The sequence below is a fragment of the Aethalodelphis obliquidens genome, unplaced genomic scaffold (genome assembly GCF_003676395.1).
Source record: "Aethalodelphis obliquidens isolate GAN/ISIS:26980383/991018 unplaced genomic scaffold, ASM367639v1 scaffold13, whole genome shotgun sequence".
NCBI classification, from domain to species: domain Eukaryota; kingdom Metazoa; phylum Chordata; class Mammalia; order Artiodactyla; family Delphinidae; genus Aethalodelphis; species Aethalodelphis obliquidens.
The window spans coordinates 40,732,303-40,751,965 of NW_020837957.1; the positions used below are offsets into that span (position 1 = coordinate 40,732,303).

The window sequence follows — 19,663 nt, forward strand, 5'->3', positions numbered from 1 at the left end:
GGCTGGGTGGCTTAAACAACAGAAATTTATTCTCTTAAAATTCCGGAGGCTGGAAGTCTGAGATCAGGGTGCCATGATGGTCAGGTTCTGGTGAGAGCTCTTTTCCTGGCTTGTAGATGGCCCCCTTCTTGCTGAGAACCCACAAGGGGGAGAGACAGCTATCTCTTCTCTCTCTCCCTCTTCTTATAAAGCCATTAATCCCACCATGAGAGCCCCACGACCCTCATGACCAAATCAAAGCCTATTTACCTCCCAGAGTCCCCATCTCCAACTACCATTACATGTGGGGTAGGGGTAAGGCTTCAACATACGAATCTGTGGGGTGGGGGGGGGGAAACAAACATTCTGTCCATACAAGGGGCCAAAGTAAACCATTTTCTGGGTAAGAAATGCATGTTAATGGAAGCCTGGTTGGAAGAGATATGATTTTTCAATTATCTCTTTTCACTCTTTTGTATTTTAAATTCAATGTACTTAAAAATCTTTCTCCACTCAAAACCTCACTCTCTAACTTACAAATATTACATCCCCAAAATCTCATCTTAAAATCCTTCTAGAAAACGTAATGTATATTCCATTCCATACCAATTACAGACATAAAACCATGAGGTCAGTTTCACAAAGAACATAAGAAAATTTGTCTTGCTAATTTATGTTTACCTTTCATGAAAAAATAAATATTTTTAGTGAGCAGAGATTTAGAATTTGGTCAATAATTTGATATACAAAATTAATTAATTAACTTAGTGATGGTAAATTCAGTCAAATGAGGTCACAAGTTTTACTTTAAAATTAATTACCTGTACACCTTCTTTAACAATACGGAAGCATTTTTCAAAACTGTTAAGTACTTAATTTTTTTAAACATGCTGCTAAAAACCTTCTTTTGCCCATAAATTCACCATATTTACATTGCTATTATTCCCCACTTCAGCTCCTTCTTTTGAAAGCAGGTGGCTTGTATTTCATAATTAGCAAATACTAAAATAGATCATCAAAATGCAACTTTGTCAAGCTCCTAAAAGAAAGAATTTATATCAGAATATGGTCCAATCCATATTGGTGATAGCACTGATAAAAGTCAGCTCTATACGGAGGTGTTGCTCTCTCATAGCTTTGCATACCCAACTCTCCCTTCACAGGTCCTTAATGTCCTCATCTCTAAAGCTGGATCTGGAACCAGGGTTAGCTCTGAAAATGCAGGAGAACAATTTGTCTTTCCTATGTTAGCCCAAAGGAGACCTCATAATCTACGTGAACCACTCTGTAGATTTGAGAGCCACTTATCTGCCATAGCTCTACCACTTACTAGCTCTTTGGCCACTTACTCTCTCTGAACATCACTTCCTTAATCTGCAAAAGTGACACAATAATAATGCCTGTTGCCTAGAATTATTATAAATTAAATTCTTAGTACAGTGTTCTACAAAAAGAAAGCACTTAATGCAGGCCAAAGAAGAGACAGATTACATGAATTTAGTCTCTCTCCTTCCTGAAACCATATCGTAATAGAATTGTTTTGTTTTGTTTTAAGACACAAAGCCACAAGGACAAGGAGAACAGAAGAACAGAGAAAGGTAAGAAAAGTTTAGAAGTCAGAAAAGCAAATGATAACTGACTAATGGTAACTGACAGCAGACTGGGGAAGGTAAAATGCAAAGCAGGTAATGAGGGAAGTGAGAAGCAACCGCATTTAACACATATAACTGTGCCCCCCACACCCCACCCCTGCCTAAGGTATAGGTGAAAATAAAGCCAAAATACGAAGATTGATGAAAAGTCTTTGTAAGAACCAGTTATCCCACCATTATAAAACCAGATCACCTGTGTGATGGTTTCTCCCCAGAAGACATTTACAACCTTAATGCTGAGACTTCAGGCTTCTTACCCTTGTACTTCACAAAAGTGGAAAGCCAGGCCTATAAATAACCTGTCAAGAGACTGGAAGAGCTTTCTCAGAAGAATCTGACCTCTACCTTGAAAGATAGGGACCAAAACAAACAAAAATGGAAAAGGCTTCTCAGAAGAAACAGAAACTATGCAGGAAGAAGAAAATTTCGAGATATTACTAAGACCTTCAGTAATATAATAAAAAATAATGCATCTGTGAAAAAGAGAACAGAACTCTATTAAAAAAAAAAAAAAAAAGGAGCATCAGGAAACAAAAGAGAGCTTTCCGGTCTCCTCTCTAGACAATAAACACAGTAGTTAAAGCATGAGTATGCCCCTTGATAAAGATTTCCTAAATCAGCAATGCCACATGAGTGTTTTGGGCTCTGACATCCAGGTTTCACATCCTTTCTTTATATGCATCCTCCCTAACTCCCTGTTCTGATTTAGATATCCCCTATCTGTGCATTCAACATGCCCTGTGCATACATCTTTCACAGCACATACACAATGTACCTTAATTTCTGTTTGTTTGTCTATCTTCCATACGAGGGTGTGAAGTTTCTCCAGGGAAGGGACTGGATATCACCAACACATAGCATAGCCTCTGGCATATTAGTAGGTGCTCAATAAATTTTTTGAGTGGATAAATAACTGGATGGGAGAACTGCTGTCACACCAGGTTGGTATGTCCCCAGGACTGATCATTCCAAAAGCCCATTATCAGTTTTGCTAGACTCCCATACTAAACTCAGACATGCCACTTAACAGAGAGAAAGAACCAGAAAAGTGTTTGAGTAGAGGAAGAAGGGATGAATGGGATCCTCCCTTCAGTAAAGAATGCCAATTTGAACAGATAATATCTAATTATATACAAAAAAAACCCAACTCTATGGAGCACCTATAGAATTATGCTTCTAGTTGCAAGGCAACTACTCTATTACTATAGTTAAACTCCAAATAATCCATTTAACAGTGGTCATATTTGAAGTTATTTTCTTCTTTTTGCTTCTGACTTTTCTGATGTTTTTTACAGTGCAAAGGTATTACTTGGATAATAAAAACTAATTGTACATGAATAAAATATATAAAATAATATGAATTCAAATCAATGCTGAAATATATTTAAAAATTCTCACCTGTTTATGAAATGTACTTTGACCCAACAATGCATAGGATTCACTACATTTGCCCTGGCTCCTCTCAGATCTACAGAACAAATATCTATGCAAGTGAGACCCAGACATGCCTATTTCTTACAAGCTACACAGATGGTTCTGATGCTCAGGCGGGTCTGAGAGTCACCATTTATAGAACACATGAAGGCTCATTACAGATGTATGATCTTAAGCCAAGAACTAGGACTCCACCAAGTAACTGCATTCAGTGACTTCACTCATAACTTGTAAGTGGCAAAGTCATCATTAGCTGAGTAAGAAGAGGGGTGGAAGGAGATACATAAAGAATAGGATTTCTTGGGGTGACTACTGAGCACCGTTTAATCCAGATCCAAAGTATCTATTAAGCGAAGACAATGGGTAAGATAGGATTTATCAGGCTTATTTCAAGTTTATCTTGCTCTTCTATATTTCTAACTGCTAAGCAGTAATTTCTTAGAGGATTACCTCCATTAAAAACCCATCCTCGGGGCTTCCCTGGTGGCGCAGTGGTTGAGAGTCCGCCTGCCGATGCAGGGGACGCGGGTTCATGCCCCGGTCCGGGAAGATCCCACATGCCGCGGAGCGGCTGGGCCCGTGAGCCATGGCCGCTGAGCCTGCGCGTCCGGAGCCTATGCTCCGCAACGGGAGAGGCCACGGCAGTAAGAGGCCCACGTACTGCAAAAAAACCCAAAAAAACAAACAAAAAAAAAATCCTCATCCTTTTTGCTAGCAATTCTTTCCAAAGTATATAAAAACCTATTTCAGTTTTTAAGAAGCTAATCAAATGGATATTCGAGTTCATTTGCTTGGTGTCCTTTGCTAAGAGTTGACACTCAAATAAGGGCTTATAGCATATGCATTTGAGCTACTAACCATGTCCGCTAACCATTTATCTTCCTTTGTTTTTTCTAAACTGAAAAGCTAAAATTCTGTTAGCCTGTCACTTTATTTTTATTCACTATATTACATTCAAATAGCATCACTATTATATTAATGTAATAGATGATCTCTGTAATTAAATGTGAATACTATCACTTTGTACCCTTCTAGAGTTATTAATTTCCGTGTATTCATTGTATTTTCAAATATGGCTGCACAGTAAATAATACAACATAAAGAAGCTTTAACCTATTCCTAAAGTGTATGTGTGACAAGGATATAAAGCCAGTGGTGTATTAACTTAAAAAATAGATCAACCTTATCTTGTAAAAAGAAGATAAAAGGTAGTTCTGTCATTAAAGACAACCATGCTTGAGGCTGTAAACCATACTTGAGAATATAAAGACAAGCCTGGAAACATGTGTTATATTTTGCTTCCTGTCCTTGAAGAAAGTCAACTCAATGGACATTTTAAAAACAACAAAAAAAAAAACAGATTCAGTCATTCAGGTATTTCCTCATGTTGACTAGGCTGAGAAAGCATAAATTCAACAATAAAAACAACAATAATCATAGTATCATTTTATAGCACTTTACAGAGAGCTTTAATATACGTGAAGGTGAAAATTAATTGAATTCTTAAGTATGGCCATTACGCTATCCAGATATCCTAAGGCATAAAAGTGGAAAACCTAATGGTATTCATCCGAAGAGTAACACAGTAGTACCTCAAACCAGCAAGAAAATTCAGAGTGAAAATTAAATACCTGCAGAGCCATGTAGGGAAGATATTTGAATAATACAAGAATTATCCTCAAGTTTTTGAGAAAGGGACTCAGCATTATCTGCCAACCGTAGACAAACCTGGGTTAAAGGACTACCAAGTAGATTTTGAGCTCTTTGTATTGATGCTGGTGTGCACCCTCTGGAGTTTCCCCTGGTGAAATCTGAAACTGGCCCTGCCACATGGAGGACAAAGAGAGACTGAAGAGAGGCAGACCACTGCAGATTGGTAGGCAGCAGGTTAAAAGGCAAGGGAACTTATGTAAGTGGCTCGTCTTGGGCGGCCGCAAGATGAGTAGATCTCCACACCTGCCAGGCAGAATCTTAAGGTTTATATAGAGACCTTAATGGGGTTCAGTCACATACACAGTCCAAATGGTCTCAACAATACTTTACTCTCTTAAGGCTTCATCCATGAAATGGCTCCGACTATGGGAATGGTGGGCAAAATATACATTTCAAAGACAGGAGAGGGGTGAGGAGCCTCCAATCGCCTGAATCCAGCTTACAGGTCAACAGGCGGTCACATCCTCTCGATGACCTCCTCCAACACTCCATCCCTCGTAACCGGCTCTTACAATTTCACACACACCCCTCTTCTGTAACGTGCCCTGAGTGGTCAGCAAAGGGTTTCACCAGCAGGAAGGTGGCTCATTTGGCAGCTCTCTGGCTGCATTGGAGGCAGATTCCACAGCAGCCACATGGGCACATGCAAGAGAAAACACAGAAAAAGGTAATGTTTCTCAAAATAAGTAACAGTTTTTTTCCACCAAGAGGCCCATGATCTGAACCTGATTTATTAAGTCCCAATAGGCTGGAGGTCAGATCCCTCATAACATTCACTTGTGTATTCATGTGATTTAATAAAGATGATGCCTTATCAGACTCATCAAGTATGAACACACAACATCTATTTGGATAATGGCACAGGTGCTTCCTTTTGAGACTGTAATAATGTCCAAGGCCATCCAATTTAGGAGGACAGAATTTCTCATGAGAGATATTTCATTGTTCAGTAAAGACAGGCTTTGTCGGCTATCATTTAAGGCTTGTTGGGTGAATTCAGTAAGGGTTTCTATGTGTGCTATAATATCCTCCAGGCCAAAAAACAGAACAAAGATGGCAGCCAAGTGATTGTACCAGTGGAAAACAGAATGTGCCCATCTGGCCTTGAGGAGAGGGGGTTTGACAATTTTTGTTACTTTGGGGTGGATTCTCCCCTGTGCCCAGGGAAGACCTAGATAGAGCACAGTGGCCCAACCACCCAGGTGAAAGCCATGGCCAAAGATTTGCGCCACACAGCCACTGGGTTCCATTCGGGTTCCCCAACAAATACCTGGCGGTCACAACCAATGATTGCCAAACCAGTCACTATCCTTTCATGTGACAGCATGACTACACAGTTTTGGTGATATCCATTCCATATTCCTGGTACAATTGGGTTGGTTCTGTTTAGAGTGATTCATCTGTTCCCAACATAGGGGTGCCTGGGTTCAAATGTCCATGACCCAGGGTGAGCCACATGAACCCATCCCAAATCTGAGTGTAACCACCTACAGCTCTAGTGGTGGTAGTTTTAGGACCCTTCTGGTCAGCAGAGTGATGGGCTGCCTGTGTAGTCCGATTGACAGAAAAAGAATACCCATGCCAAGTGTTACTGATATTCAAGCCACAGGTCAGGTCTCTGCATGAAGTATTGGTTGATACTTGATTGGTTGATCAAGTATTGCCAGATGAATTAAGAGTACTAGTCCTAACTTGTTCTACCTTAATATACTGCTTTAGGGCCTTCTAATTCTCTGCCTGGAGTGGCAATGCCCACTATGGTAATCCTGATGAGCTAAAGAAGGGCAGCTTCCCACAATACCCAACAGTTGGATTGATTCCTTTGTCAGGCATACTAGTGGGCCCACTGTAAAAAGGTATTTCCATTAGGTGTCCATCCTGTGGCCAGACAACAGAGTAGCAGCAGAAGCCTAAGGCCAAAATGACAGATTTAGTAGAAACTTGTATGGGAAGACCTTCCCCTTTTAAGATTTACATTTGTGGACTAATCCTTAGATGTTAATGTGACTGCAGCTTTAAGAATTTGACCTGGTTGTACATACCATACCTGTTGGCCAGAGGAGGCAGCCCCATCAGGCATGAGGAGATGGGCTTGGTGTGGGATGTGTCAGATCGGGACTCTCATTTTTCCCCCTCTTTCAATGGTACATGTTCCATTCCAGGTATAGTATGTTTCAATAGGTCCAGCTTGCAGCAAGACAACAGGATCCCAGTGGAGATTGCGTAGTTCCCCCTCACCCAGAGGTATGAAGTAATTCACACATCCCAGTGGAACTTCCCATTGCCAAGGATAATGTCTTTCCCAGGCATGATGGAGCTTTGTACTCTCAGCAGCACAGCACAAAAACCACAAGAGAACCAAGGCAATAATTGTCTTCAAGACGTCCAAACCTTTATGGCATTGGGTATTTGGCAAGGATTCCCAATCTGGCATATGGGGCAATATGCCCTATAAGTTGATCTTTCAAATGTATTAAAGCCTGGGATAGTACTTTAGTCCACCAGACCAAGGCAGTTTTACCTATTAGTAATTTAATTTGCTGGTTTACTATTTCATTTTTCCTTTCTACTAACATAGCAGCTTGCAGGTTATAGGAGAGGTGGAACTTCCATTCAGTGTCATAGTCTTCTGCCTAGTCCTGCATATCATGACCTTTGAAATGTGACTATTCCACGGGAGTATCCATATGGTACTCAGCTTCTCTGATCCCCTAATGGTTGCAGCCTGGTTTGCATGGTGACAGGGGAAAACTTGAGTTAGGCCAGATGTAGTGTCCACACAAACCAGGGCATATTTAGAACCCTCAGTCAGAGGAAGGAGGCCAATATAATCAAAATTTGCCAATCCCTCACCGTTTGGGAACTCCAGTGAATGGCCCCAAACTCTTTGGTAGTTGCCTTGGTTATTGTTTAGAACACACAGGACATACTGTTAGTACATGAAACAAGCCACTGTATTTCAAAGGCAATTGGGTATCCTTGACAATATGCCATCACACCCAGGCACTAGAGTGGCCACTCTTTCTATGCATCCAACCTGCTGTATCGGCTGAAGGGTCAGTTGTTAGGGATTATACTGGAGCAAGGGCATCAGCTTCCTGATTGCCAAGGGGGTGTCAGTGCCTTATGAGACAGGATGTGGAAGACAGTGAGGACTACTTCAGGCTTTTGCAGGCAAACCCAAATGCTCTCCATACATTCTGACCCCACAAGGGCTTATTCACAATCATCCACCCCTTGGCTTCCCATTGTCCAAGCCATAGACAGGGGTTGGCATACAGGGTGCTCCCCTGCTGCAAACAGGCATGCCATTAAGTCAACGTGGGAGTTTAAGCCATGGCAGAGATGGGTCAATGGAACATATTCTCAACCTATCTCTTGAGAGAAAGGGAAGTTCTTACTATGATATGTTTTTCCTTCATAGGAGGCTCTGCCTGGAGGAGTGCTGTGTACACTCCTAGGAGTGTTGCTCTATGGGGGGGGGGGGGGTCTATCAGGTTTCTGTCCCCTTCTAGAGCTGAAACCAAAACCTAGGGGTACCCTCTTCTGTTGTTATTGCCACAGTGCCCAACCCATACCTTCCTAAGTCACAGATACATTTAACAACTCAAATGGTAGCCCTGCTTGGAAGATGCCCAGAACTTTTATCTGTTTTATTAGTATTTTTGCCTTCTCAAAGGTGACTTGTTGCTCTGATTCCCAGTTCCACATGTGCCCTTTCTTTAGTAGGCAGTATAAGGGATGGAGGCAGTCAGCACAGGAGGGAGTAAAAGTCTTCCAAACCTCCCACATCTACAAAGGCTTGCATTGCATGCTCTTAGGGATTGGATAGGCTTGCATCTTGTCAATCAGAGCTTCTGGGACAATACACATCTTACCTGACCATATGACTCCCAAAAACTTTATGGTAGTGTCTGGGCCTTTACTTTTTTGAGGGTTCACCACCTATCCTCTAGGTTGAGCCCTCCTACCTTTGCAAATGGCACGCTAAGTTCTCCAACTTCTTATCCTGCTCTCCCATCTTGTCTGCCAGCCCCGAAGCTAGCAGAGTAGTGGACAACTACACATCCTTCTCTAACCGCAGCTCTTCTTCCTGCTTTCTAACTCAAGCTTCAGCCTCTAGTTGGGCCAGCAACCTGTCCACCGTAGAGGTCAGCCCCCTGCACGGCCATTCGCTCCCATTTTTTGCCACAGTAGCTGTACATTCTGTACACACACGCAGTCCACAATCATCTAACATATGGGCCACCCCTTCCCATACAGAGGTCAATGGCGATCTCTGGATTTCCCCTTGGGATGTCTCTTTTTCATGGCTCATTTCTTTGGTCTCCTGGTTGGCTCACCAACCAGCTCCTAAACCTGGGAGCTACCCTGGTGAAACCTGAAACTAGCCTCCTACACAGAGAGTGAGGAGAGACCAAAGAATCAGGCAGATGAATCCAAATTGGTCGTTGGCAGGTTTAATAAGCAAGGGAATTCACATACAAGGCTTGTCTTAGGTGGCCACAAGGTGAGTGGATCTCCATACCTGTCTGCCAAAATCTTAAACTTTATCTAAAGGCTTTAATGGGGTTCAGTCATGTACACAGTACAGATGGTCTCAACCTTACTTTCTTAAAACTACATCCTGGATATTGCTCAGACTATGGGAACAATGGGCAGAACATACATTCCAAGTGCAGGAGAGAGTATAAGGAGCCTCTGATTGCCCAAGTCCGGCTTATGGGTCAACAGTCAGTAAAGTCCTTTGAATGACCTCCTCCAACAATTGTGAGCTCCTTATGGTGAACAAAGAGACTGCTTCCTCCTCTCTTTCTTAAAGCCCAGCACAGTGCTAGATATGTAGGAGCTCAACAATATTAAGTGAATAAACCAAATAATATTCTTTTTCTTTAAACTGAACTTCACTCTATTTTTTCTTTTTATTGAAGTATAGTTGATTTACAATATTATTAAATCAATTAAGGTTCTTATATACAGTCAGTCTACTACAGCTTCACTTACAATTCCCACACCACAACTCTTCTGAGTAAAACACAGGCAGATATTAGATAAAAATATGATGTCTAACTTGCTTTTTTCCTTTGATATATAGAAATAGAGAAGCTGCAGAACAGAGATGGAAGAAATGAGAAGCTCGGGTACCTCCTCTATGCAAAGTCATCCATAGGTATAGTATAGTATGATCCATTGTGGCTTTAGAGGGAGCTGAGAACTGAACACTATACGGCAATATAAGTGAAGGAAGTACTGCTATGTGCAATCACATGGATCAATTTCAACACACATATATAGAGCAAAATAATCTAGACCTATGACAAGTCAGCCTCTTTTTGCTTATTTTCTGATCTCTAAAGGGATTAATAATAATACCTACTACAGAGGTTTTATGAAAATCGAGTTGTCTCTGGTACATAGTAAGCAGGAAATAAATGTTAATTGTTATCAAAATAATTAATATTGTGACTATATGTATGATGCTACACTAAACTGTGGGAAGATAAAGGAAATTGGTTCCTGTCTAAAAGGAATTTACAATCCAGTAGAAAAGATAAATAAGTGATGGACATAACTACTATGTGCCTTGGTTTTCCAAACTGAGAAAATAGGGATACTGATAACCACCTCATACGTTCTGAGAATTAGAGATTATTCCCTAAAATATAAACTCCATAAAAGCAGAGACTTTTGTCACTGAATGTTTTATGGTATTATCAGGATACTTACCTTGGGAAAGGGAAAAAGTACAGGACTGGAGGGACACAGGTACAGTTATGACACTGGTAATGTTTTATGTCTTGATCTGAGTAGTGGTGCTACAATGATCATTCATTCTGTATGTATATTTGTATTAGTCAGCTTTGTTTTTTGCTGCAGTAACAAATAACACCAATATCTCAGTAGCTTGCAACAACAAAAGTTTTTTGTTTCTTGCTTCCATTACAGGAGAGCTGCAGTCTACTGGGTTCATTTAGGCTCAGCTCAGCTTGGCTTCATTCCAGAAGTCTTCTCTTCTTGGACCCAGCCTAAAAGAGTAGCCACTACATACACTATATGTGGTATGATTTTTTTTTCACATGGCAGGGTTCAGAAACTCAAGGGTGACTAAGGCTAACTGTGCTGTATTAAAATCTTTGGCTCAGATATGTTGTACAGCTTGTTTAAAACTGTTTCTGATCTATTTGATCTGGTCATCTCCCCATGCCATGAGCCATACCCACAGTTCTCTGAGACATAGAATAATTTTAAGATATTTTGCGATATCTATCAAACTTTAGTGGGAATACACCCTTGGTCTCTTTACCCAGAGCTATATTCTTCAGCTGAAAACATTATTTAACAGATGTAATTGAAATCCCAAATCAGTTGATTTTGAATTAATCAAAAAGGAGATTATCCTGGGGAGGTGAGAGGCAAGGAAATTATTTGGAATAGGACCCTCCCTGAGATAAAACAACTTCTTCTACTAGTCTTGAAGAAGTAAGCTGCAAGTGTTGTGAGAGAGCCTGGGAAATGACCCTGTGGCAGGGAACTGCCAGCAGCTTCTAGGAGCTAAAATACCCTCCATCTGACAATCAGGAAAAGAGGGAAACCTCAGTCCTATGGCTGCAAGGAACAGCAACCACATGACTGGGAGAGAATCCCAAGCTCCAGAAAGGACTAAAGCCAGGCAGACACCCTGATTACAACCTTGCAGAGGTTCTGGGGAGGCAGTGCCTGAACTCCTGACCCACAGACACCATGAGATAAAAAATGTTTGTTGTTTTAAGTGGCTAAATTTGTAGTAATTTGTTTTACAGCAGTTGGAAAAATAATAGACCTTCCATTCCGTAGTATCTACATGGCCTCACGCTGGTCCTAGCAGTCTTCAGATTGTCTAGTGCAGTGGTTCTCAAGTTTCAGTGTTCTTGGAATCTCCTGAAGGACTGTTAGAATAAAGACTGCAGAACCCCAACCTCAGAGATTCTAATTCATTAGTTACAGAGTGGGGTTCATGACTGTGTGATTCTAACAATTTCCCAGGTGATGCCGATACTGTTGGTCTAGAAACTACACTTTGAGCATCACAGGTCTACCATGACTACATTACTTCTATGCACTTTAAATGCCCTCAGTTGCAAAATGCTATGAGAACGTAAGCATCTGATACAAGCAACTGGCTAGCTTCCTTTCATATTAAAGGTTTTCATAAAAGAAAAAAAGAAAAAGAAATAGGAAGATCTTATTAAATGTTATTAACCGTAATACCTGATTTTCATTAAACTACCTGATTCTTATTACTCCTGGGGCAGGTGTGCAAATGCTTATTTCCATAGATGCACCAATACATTACTTTTCCCATATTATAATTTACGTTCCTGTTTTTCTGTATTATTTTCAATATAGTGGCCTGATTTATAGCAGAAATTGTTAAAATGTCATAACCAATATTTACACTTGAAATTGTTAAAATGCCATATTCAATACACTAAGAGGGCTCAGTAAATTTAAACTGAATCACTAATTATGGATTAAATTCATAATATCCCTGTTGTCACTACTGAAACAATTCAATACACACATTTTTTAAAAGAATTACAACTACTTATAATAATATCATCAGGGAGCTATGAATTTGCTATTCATCTGTTTTAGTATTAGGTTTAATATTTGGGCCAATATACCATGGATCTAAAAGACACTACACACATCAAGAGAGTAACATATACCTAGGCTTTTTATGTTTGATGTTCCAATTTGTTTAAATACAAAAATCACCACCTTTTGTGTTCATTTTCTATAAAGGATTTTTTTTTGACAGAAGTGCCTCTTTCTATGCTGGCAGCTTCCAAGTAACTGCACCATGGCAAGAACTGCATCATTTAATGAATATTCATGTCAAAGAGATATTTATAACATTGTTCGTCATTGTTCCTTTACCCTTTCCCAACACACACTTTGAGAATTATAATTAATTCTTGAAATTCTAAAGGAACTACCTTCAACTCTTATACTAGGCTTTTTTTTTTTTTAACATCTTTATTGGAGTATAATTGCTTTACCACGTTGTGTTAGTTTCTGCTGTATAACAAAGTGAATCAGCTATATGTATACATACATCCCCATATCTCCTCCCTCCGAAAAGACAACCCTCAGAATGGGAGAAAATGTTTGCAAATGAAGCAACTGACAAAGGCTTAATCTCCAAAATTTACAAGCAGCTCATGCAGCTCAATATCAAAAGAAAAAACAACCCAATCCAAAGATGGGCAGAAGACCTAAATAGAGATTTCTCCAAAGAAGATATACAGATGGCCAACAAGCACATGAAAGGATGCCGAACGTCACTAATCATTAGAGAAATGCAAATCAAAACTACAATGAGGTATCACCTCACACCAGCCAGAATGGCCATCAACAAAATATCTACAAACAATAAATGCTGGTAGGGTGTGCAGAAAAGGGAACCCTCTTGCACTGTTGGTGGGAATGTAAATTGATACAGCCACTATGGAGAACTGTATGGAGGTTCCTTAAAAAACTAAAAATAGAACTACCATACGATCCAGGAATCCCACTACTGGGCATATACCCTGAGAAAACCATAATTCAAAAAGAGTCAAGTACCACAACGTTCATTGCAGCTCTATATACTAGGCTTTAAAACACACTTTTAAACAACAGCCCTTCAAATTAAAGAGAAAAAGAAATTAGAAATAAGTATTTGTGGGAGGAAATCACATCAGGACCCAAGGTAAAATAATACAAGAAAGAAAGTTGATAGTTAAAAGCAGTATAGGGCTTACCTGGTGGTGCAGTGGTTGAGAGTCCACCTGCCGATGCAAGGGACACGGGTTTGTGCCCCGGTCCGGGAAGATCCCACATGCCGCAGAGCGGCTGGGCCCGTGAGCCATAGCCGCTGAGCCTGCGTGTCCGGAGCCTGTGCTCCGCAACAGGAGAAGCCACAACAGTGACAGGCCCGCGTACCGCAAAAAAAAAAAAAAAAAAAGCAGTATAATACTTTACTTAAGTAAAAACAGAAACAAAAAAATAAGATTAATAGATAACATAACATTAATACAAAAATATAAGCTCTTTAGGGGTAAGGATTTCTTTTCTTTTTTCTTTTTTGCGTTACGCGGGCCTCTCACTGCTGTGGCCTCTCCCGTTGCTGAGCACAGGATCCAGACGCGCAGGCCCAGCGTCCATGGCTCGCGGGCCCGGCCGCTCCGCGGCATGTGGGATCTCCCCGGACCGGGACACGAACCCGTATCCCCTGCATCGGCAGGTGGACTCTCAACCACTGCGCCACCAGGGAAGCCCCATAGGGTAAGGCTTTTTGTCTTTTTGTTTATTGATATGTCCCCTGTTTCTAGAATACTTAGTGCAGAGTAGAAATCCAGAATGTTTGTTGAATAAATGAATGATTGGATAAATGCATGAATGTGTGTGATGCAGAAATCGACCATGGTTCTCACTGTCATACAAAACACATCTATGATCCTATGTGTACTCAGGACTGCCAATCTGGAATGTGCAAATGGTTCAGATTCCAGCACAATATGCTAGATTCTTAATATAAAAGTGAGAAATAAAAAAATCTTGGCGTTCAAATGTCCATTGTCTAGCATGGAAAAGCCATATGTACAAATAGCTCTGGTACAAGAGGATGAGTGAAAAAAGTCATATATAAGGATTATTGGGCCACAGACTGGTTGAAAAGCTACCAAAAAATGATAACATTTGAGGACTACCTAAAAAGATAAGTGAGAGGCAAAGCAGTACCATACTCAAAGCAAAGTTACAAAAATATTAAAGTTTACACTGTTTTTGGAGAATAACTTTTAACTGTGAACTGTAGCAAGAAATATATATATATAGAGAGAGAGAGAGAGAGAGAGAGTATACTTAACTGAAACAAGTTTTATGAAGTAATACTCACCTTTATTCATTTTGTGTATTTGATATTTTCTATTCTATTTTTTTAATGCTGGTGAAGGTGTATTAAATCAATTTCAAGATCCATTTGTTTGAAAAACTATGGGTTTTCACATTGAATAGATGTGGTGAGTAGACCACTGGCATGAAAACACAAAGAACACTCTGCCAGCACAGCTCCAATTCTTCTCCCATCCAGGTGGTTAGCTGCTGAGCTGCAATGCTTAGAGAAGGACTACGATCTGGTCTCCTTCTTACTTAAAACAACTCAGTGTGGTAGAAAAGATGAGTAAAGAAATCGCTCTCCGTATCAAGCCAGAGTGCAGGAAAGGAAAGTGCCACAGGCCATTTTCTCTCTAATCTGGACATAAAATTAGGGCTTACCATTATTCTATCTAAAAGGGTTATGAGAGTTTGGAAAGGGAATCATCTCACATCTGGGATTATCCTAAATTTGATCTATATCTGGATTTATCTCAGAGTTTACCAGAGTCAAATTGTCACACTGCACTACAAAAAGCAAAACTCTCTTCTCCTTCCCCTATGAATAACAATTTAATTGCTTCCACAACAGTCTTCACTGAAGACTATTAAACACTCTGTACATGTCAGGCTCTGTTCTAGTGCTAGGAACTACAATAATGGGGAAACAAAAGTCCAAGTCTCCTGGAGTTTATATTTTACAAAAAACAAATAGACAAATTACATACACTCAGCTAATAATAAAAGCTATGAAGGAAATAAACAGTGTCTTGAGTTAGAAAATAGTATTTAAAGTAGCCAGGGAAGGACCTTCTTAGGCGGTAATATTTAAGTTGAGGCCTGACAGATGAGGAGCGACTGAAGTGAAGTGCTAAGAAGAAAACCAATCTTGGACTTCCCTGGTGGCGCAGTGGTTGAGTCCGCCTGCCGATGCAGGGGACGCGGGTTCATGCCCTGGTCCAGGAAGATCCCACATACCGTGGAGCTGCTGGGCCTGTGAGCCATGGCCGCTGAGCCTGCGCATCCGGAGCCTGTGCTCCACAACGGGAGAGGCCACAACAGTGAGAGACCCACGTACCACAAAAAAAAAGAAAAAGAAAAACAATCTTCCAGGTCCTGGAAGAGCGTATGTATAGACTTAAGACAGAAAAAAGGTGGAAGGCCTGTATATATTGAGCCCAACAGGGAGCTGGGAAGAGAAGTATGAGATAAGCTGGGAAGTTACTGGATTGTTTCAGTAACTGGAAGAAGAAGTTACTGGAGAATAACATGGTCCAATTTAGATTTTTAAAAACTCATTCTTGTAGCTCTGTGGAGAATGGATTAGACAGGAGTATGATTAGAAGTTGAGAGATCTCTTAGGAGACTGATTTCCATACAAGCAAAAATGGGAAATTAGACTAGGTGTAGGCAGTGGATAAGGAGAAAAGAAGATGGACTCAGATATATTTTGGAAGTAGAACCAACAAAACTTATATTCAGATATTTCTTAAAAAAGACCACAAGTCAGTGAATTGGAAATAGGGTAGAGGAGTCAATGCATTTAAAAGAGGGAGGAAAAGATTTTGAGGACAGAAAGAATGGGAGAAGTATACACTAATCAACAGCCTAGAAGTAATATGTTGAAGCAGTCACATTTTCAACTCTAATCCCATGTCCTGCTCTGGGCCTCTATTTTCTGAAAACAAGATATCAAACTGGGCAGAGAGGAAATGCTCTGAGGATTTTTAGCCTTAAATGGCTGAGCCCAGGCCACTGAAAAAAGATAATTTACCCAATGAAAATAATGGAGCAAGATTTAACTAGAATCATTAAGAACATTTCTCACTCTGGCTGCACAAACTCCCTGGGTAGCTTTTAAAACTATATGCGCAAGCTCCACTGGAGTGGCTCTGATTTAATTAGTTTGAAGTGGGACACAGGCATAGGTATTTTTTAAAAGCTCCACAGAGGATTCTTATGAGCAGCCAGAAAGCCCTGAGTTAGAAGTACAGCTGAGGATGTCAGGTCAATCAGCCTATTTCATTCAATGACAGATTAATAGAGAGAATGGGGTGAAGGAACTTTTCCCCCAGATAAGGAATACAGGCTCATTGGTTTAAAAGACATAGTTTGAGACTACAAGAAAATAAAAGTCAATTTTCTTCGTGTGATTTTTTTAAGCTGGGAGAAAATTTTTTCTCACCTTACTTGTGAAGAACACAGACACCCATATAGACATCACATGTATTTTAAAATGTATTTTATTTCTACTATGAACAACCAAGAGGAAAGAGATTAACAGCTGATAGTTGACTGAAAGGAAAATGAAAGAGGAAGAGGGGAGTACCAATCTCGCCCAGACAAGGAGACACACAGGAAAAAATGAGTTGAAGTAGAGAAGTGATCACAGGGGATGAAGGATTCAGTTACCTCTGGGGGAAAAAAAATAATTGGTTACCAGAATACACCTGGCAATGGGTTTCACTGTATCACACCACTGTTGCTTTTCAACTGCTCCTTGGTTTGAACCTTTCCAAGATTTAACTCTTGAATGAGCCACAGAATTACCAGAGCAGGACTAAGAGCCAAGTAACCATTCTGCTAAAATAGAGACCAGAAACTTAATTTTTCAACTGCATTGAAGATTCTTTGTTGCTGGTGAATGGGTAACTGAAGGCAAGAGTAGTTTATATAGCTTGCCCTAATCATTCCATTTATTTGTGGTCTCACTGGAATCCGAACCAGGGTTTTACACTGTTGGGTTTTTACTTTGTTCCATTTACACCTTTGCATCCTAACTCCCCTGAAAACTTTGTTCCATTTACACCTTTGCATCCTAACTCCGCTGAAAACAGAGAAGAAAAACATGTAGTGCAATTTCCAAATCTCCGCGTTTGGAGAGCTCTAAGAGTTGTAACTGTCCAGATGAGGCGGTAGTGTATGAACAGTGCCGCCCAGATAATTCTGTGTAATAAAAAATCTGGGAGTTGAGTAGACATGACAGAACATGGATTTATTAGTTTTAAGTGGGCGTGTCCACTTCAGGAAGGGAGTGAAAGCAAAAGAGAATCGAGGATGTAAGGGAAGGAGGAGGAACGTAAAGAATCATAGAATATGGGTGCGGGGTGGTGGGAAAGGGATTACACGACACCAAAGCAGCAGGTAAAAAAGCAGAGTTCAGCTCAGAGGCATCTGGCGGGCACTCGCCCGGTGCCCCGCCAAAAGCGGGCGGCACGAGCGCGCACTACAAATACCAGAAGCCCCCGCTTCCTAGAGCTCCCGCCGCGTCGCGCAACGCACGCCGGGAGCCGGCCCGAGCCGCCAAGATGTCGCAGCCCAAGAGAAGAAAGCTTGAGTCGGGGGGCGGCGGCGAAGGAGGGGAGGGAACTGAAGAGGAAGATGGCGGAGAGCTGGAGGTGGCCCTGCCACGACCCCGGAGGACTAGGCGGGAGCGAGACCAGCTGTACTACCAGTGCTACTCGGATGTATCGGTCCACGAGGAGATGATTGCCGACCGCGTCCGCACCGATGCCTACCGCCTGGGCATTCTGCGGAACTGGGCAGCGCTGCGGGGCAAGACCGTGCTGGACGTGGGCGCGGGCACCGGCATTCTCAGCATCTTCTGTGCCCAGGCCGGGGCCCGGCGCGTGTACGCGGTGGAGGCCAGCGACATCTGGCAACAGGCCCGGGAGGTGGTGCGGCTCAACGGGCTGGAGGACCGGGTGCACGTCCTGCCGGGGCCAGTGGAGACGGTGGAGTTGCCGGAGCAGGTGGATGCCATCGTGAGCGAGTGGATGGGCTGCGGACTCCTGCACGAGTCCATGCTGAGCTCTGTGCTCCACGCGCGGACCAAGTGGCTGAAGGAGGGCGGTCTTCTACTGCCGGCTTCCGCCGAGCTCTTCGTGGCGCCCATCAGCGACCAGATGCTGGAGTTGCGCCTAAGCTTCTGGAGCCAGATGAAGCAGCTCTACGGTGTGGACATGAGCTGCCTGGAGAGCTTCGCCACGCGCTGCCTCATGGGCCACTCAGAAATCGTGGTGCAAGGCCTGTCCGGCGAGGATGTGCTGGCCCGGCCGCAGTGCTTTGCTCAGCTGGAGCTGGCCCGCGCCGGCCTGGAGCAGGAGCTGGAAGCGGGGGTGGGTGGGCGCTTCCGCTTCAGCTGCTACGGCTCGGCTCACATGCACGGCTTTGCCATCTGGTTCCAGGTGACCTTCCCCGGAGGGGACTCGGAGAAACCCCTGGTGCTGTCCACCTCGCCTTTTCACCCAGTCACGCACTGGAAGCAGGCACTCCTCTACCTGAACGAGCCTGTGCAAGTGGAGCAAGATACGGACGTTTCCGGAGAGATCACGCTGCTGCCCTCTCAGGACAACCACCGTCACCTACGCGTGCTGCTGCGCTACAAAGTGGGCGACCAGGAGGAAAAGACCAAAGACTTTGCCATGGAGGACTGAGCGTGGCTTTCTCTCCCAGCTACCTCCCGAGGCGGCCAGACCTGCGCGGTAGAGGCGGAGGGGGGTCGGAGGAGAAAGGGAAATCTCACGTGCAAGTAGGGGACATTATCTTCCGTCTCCCTTTCCCCTTAGGGCTCCTGGGGAGGGAGAATAACTTCAGTCTCCCTTCGAGGAGATTCTTCTGGCGATATTTATTAAAAAGTGATTTCGATCCCCCTCAACGACCGAAACAGCGTGTTTATTAATGGCCCTTTAAGCCTCAAAAGCACGTAGTACCAAGCACTTGTATTTCTTTTGTTTCATGCAAAAAAAAGGGGGAAAAAAAGGAAGAAAATGTCAGTTTGTGAAGGCTCCATGCACATCCCAGACACCTCACACCCTAAGTCTAAAACCAGGGAGGGGGTAAAGGGGTTTACAATTAGACTCCATAAATCTCCAATATGACTAATACCTCTCCTGAGCCATATTCCCTTCCTTCCCAGGTGCCTCTAGGCTACGGTATTTCTTTCTCATTGTTTTTTAAATAAATTTTACTACTGGTAACGTGGG

At 42.2% G+C, this 19,663-nt stretch overlaps 1 protein-coding gene across 1 annotated transcript; it reads left to right on the plus strand.

Moving 5' to 3' along the window:
* The first annotated feature begins 17,377 nt into the window (after nucleotides 1–17,377).
* On the plus strand, nucleotides 17,378–19,335 carry PRMT6 (protein arginine methyltransferase 6). The gene has a single exon (XM_027114514.1). It carries the CDS (start codon nucleotides 17,987–17,989, stop codon nucleotides 19,112–19,114), a length of 1,128 nt encoding a protein of 375 aa, XP_026970315.1. The 5' UTR covers nucleotides 17,378–17,986; the 3' UTR covers nucleotides 19,115–19,335.
* The last annotated feature ends 328 nt before the right edge of the window (nucleotides 19,336–19,663 follow it).

What these genes read in the sequence shown, in the direction of transcription:
- PRMT6 (XM_027114514.1), top strand. Translation starts at nt 17,987, where the DNA reads ATGTCGCAGCCCAAGAGAAGAAAGCTTGAGTCGGGGGGCGGCGGCGAA.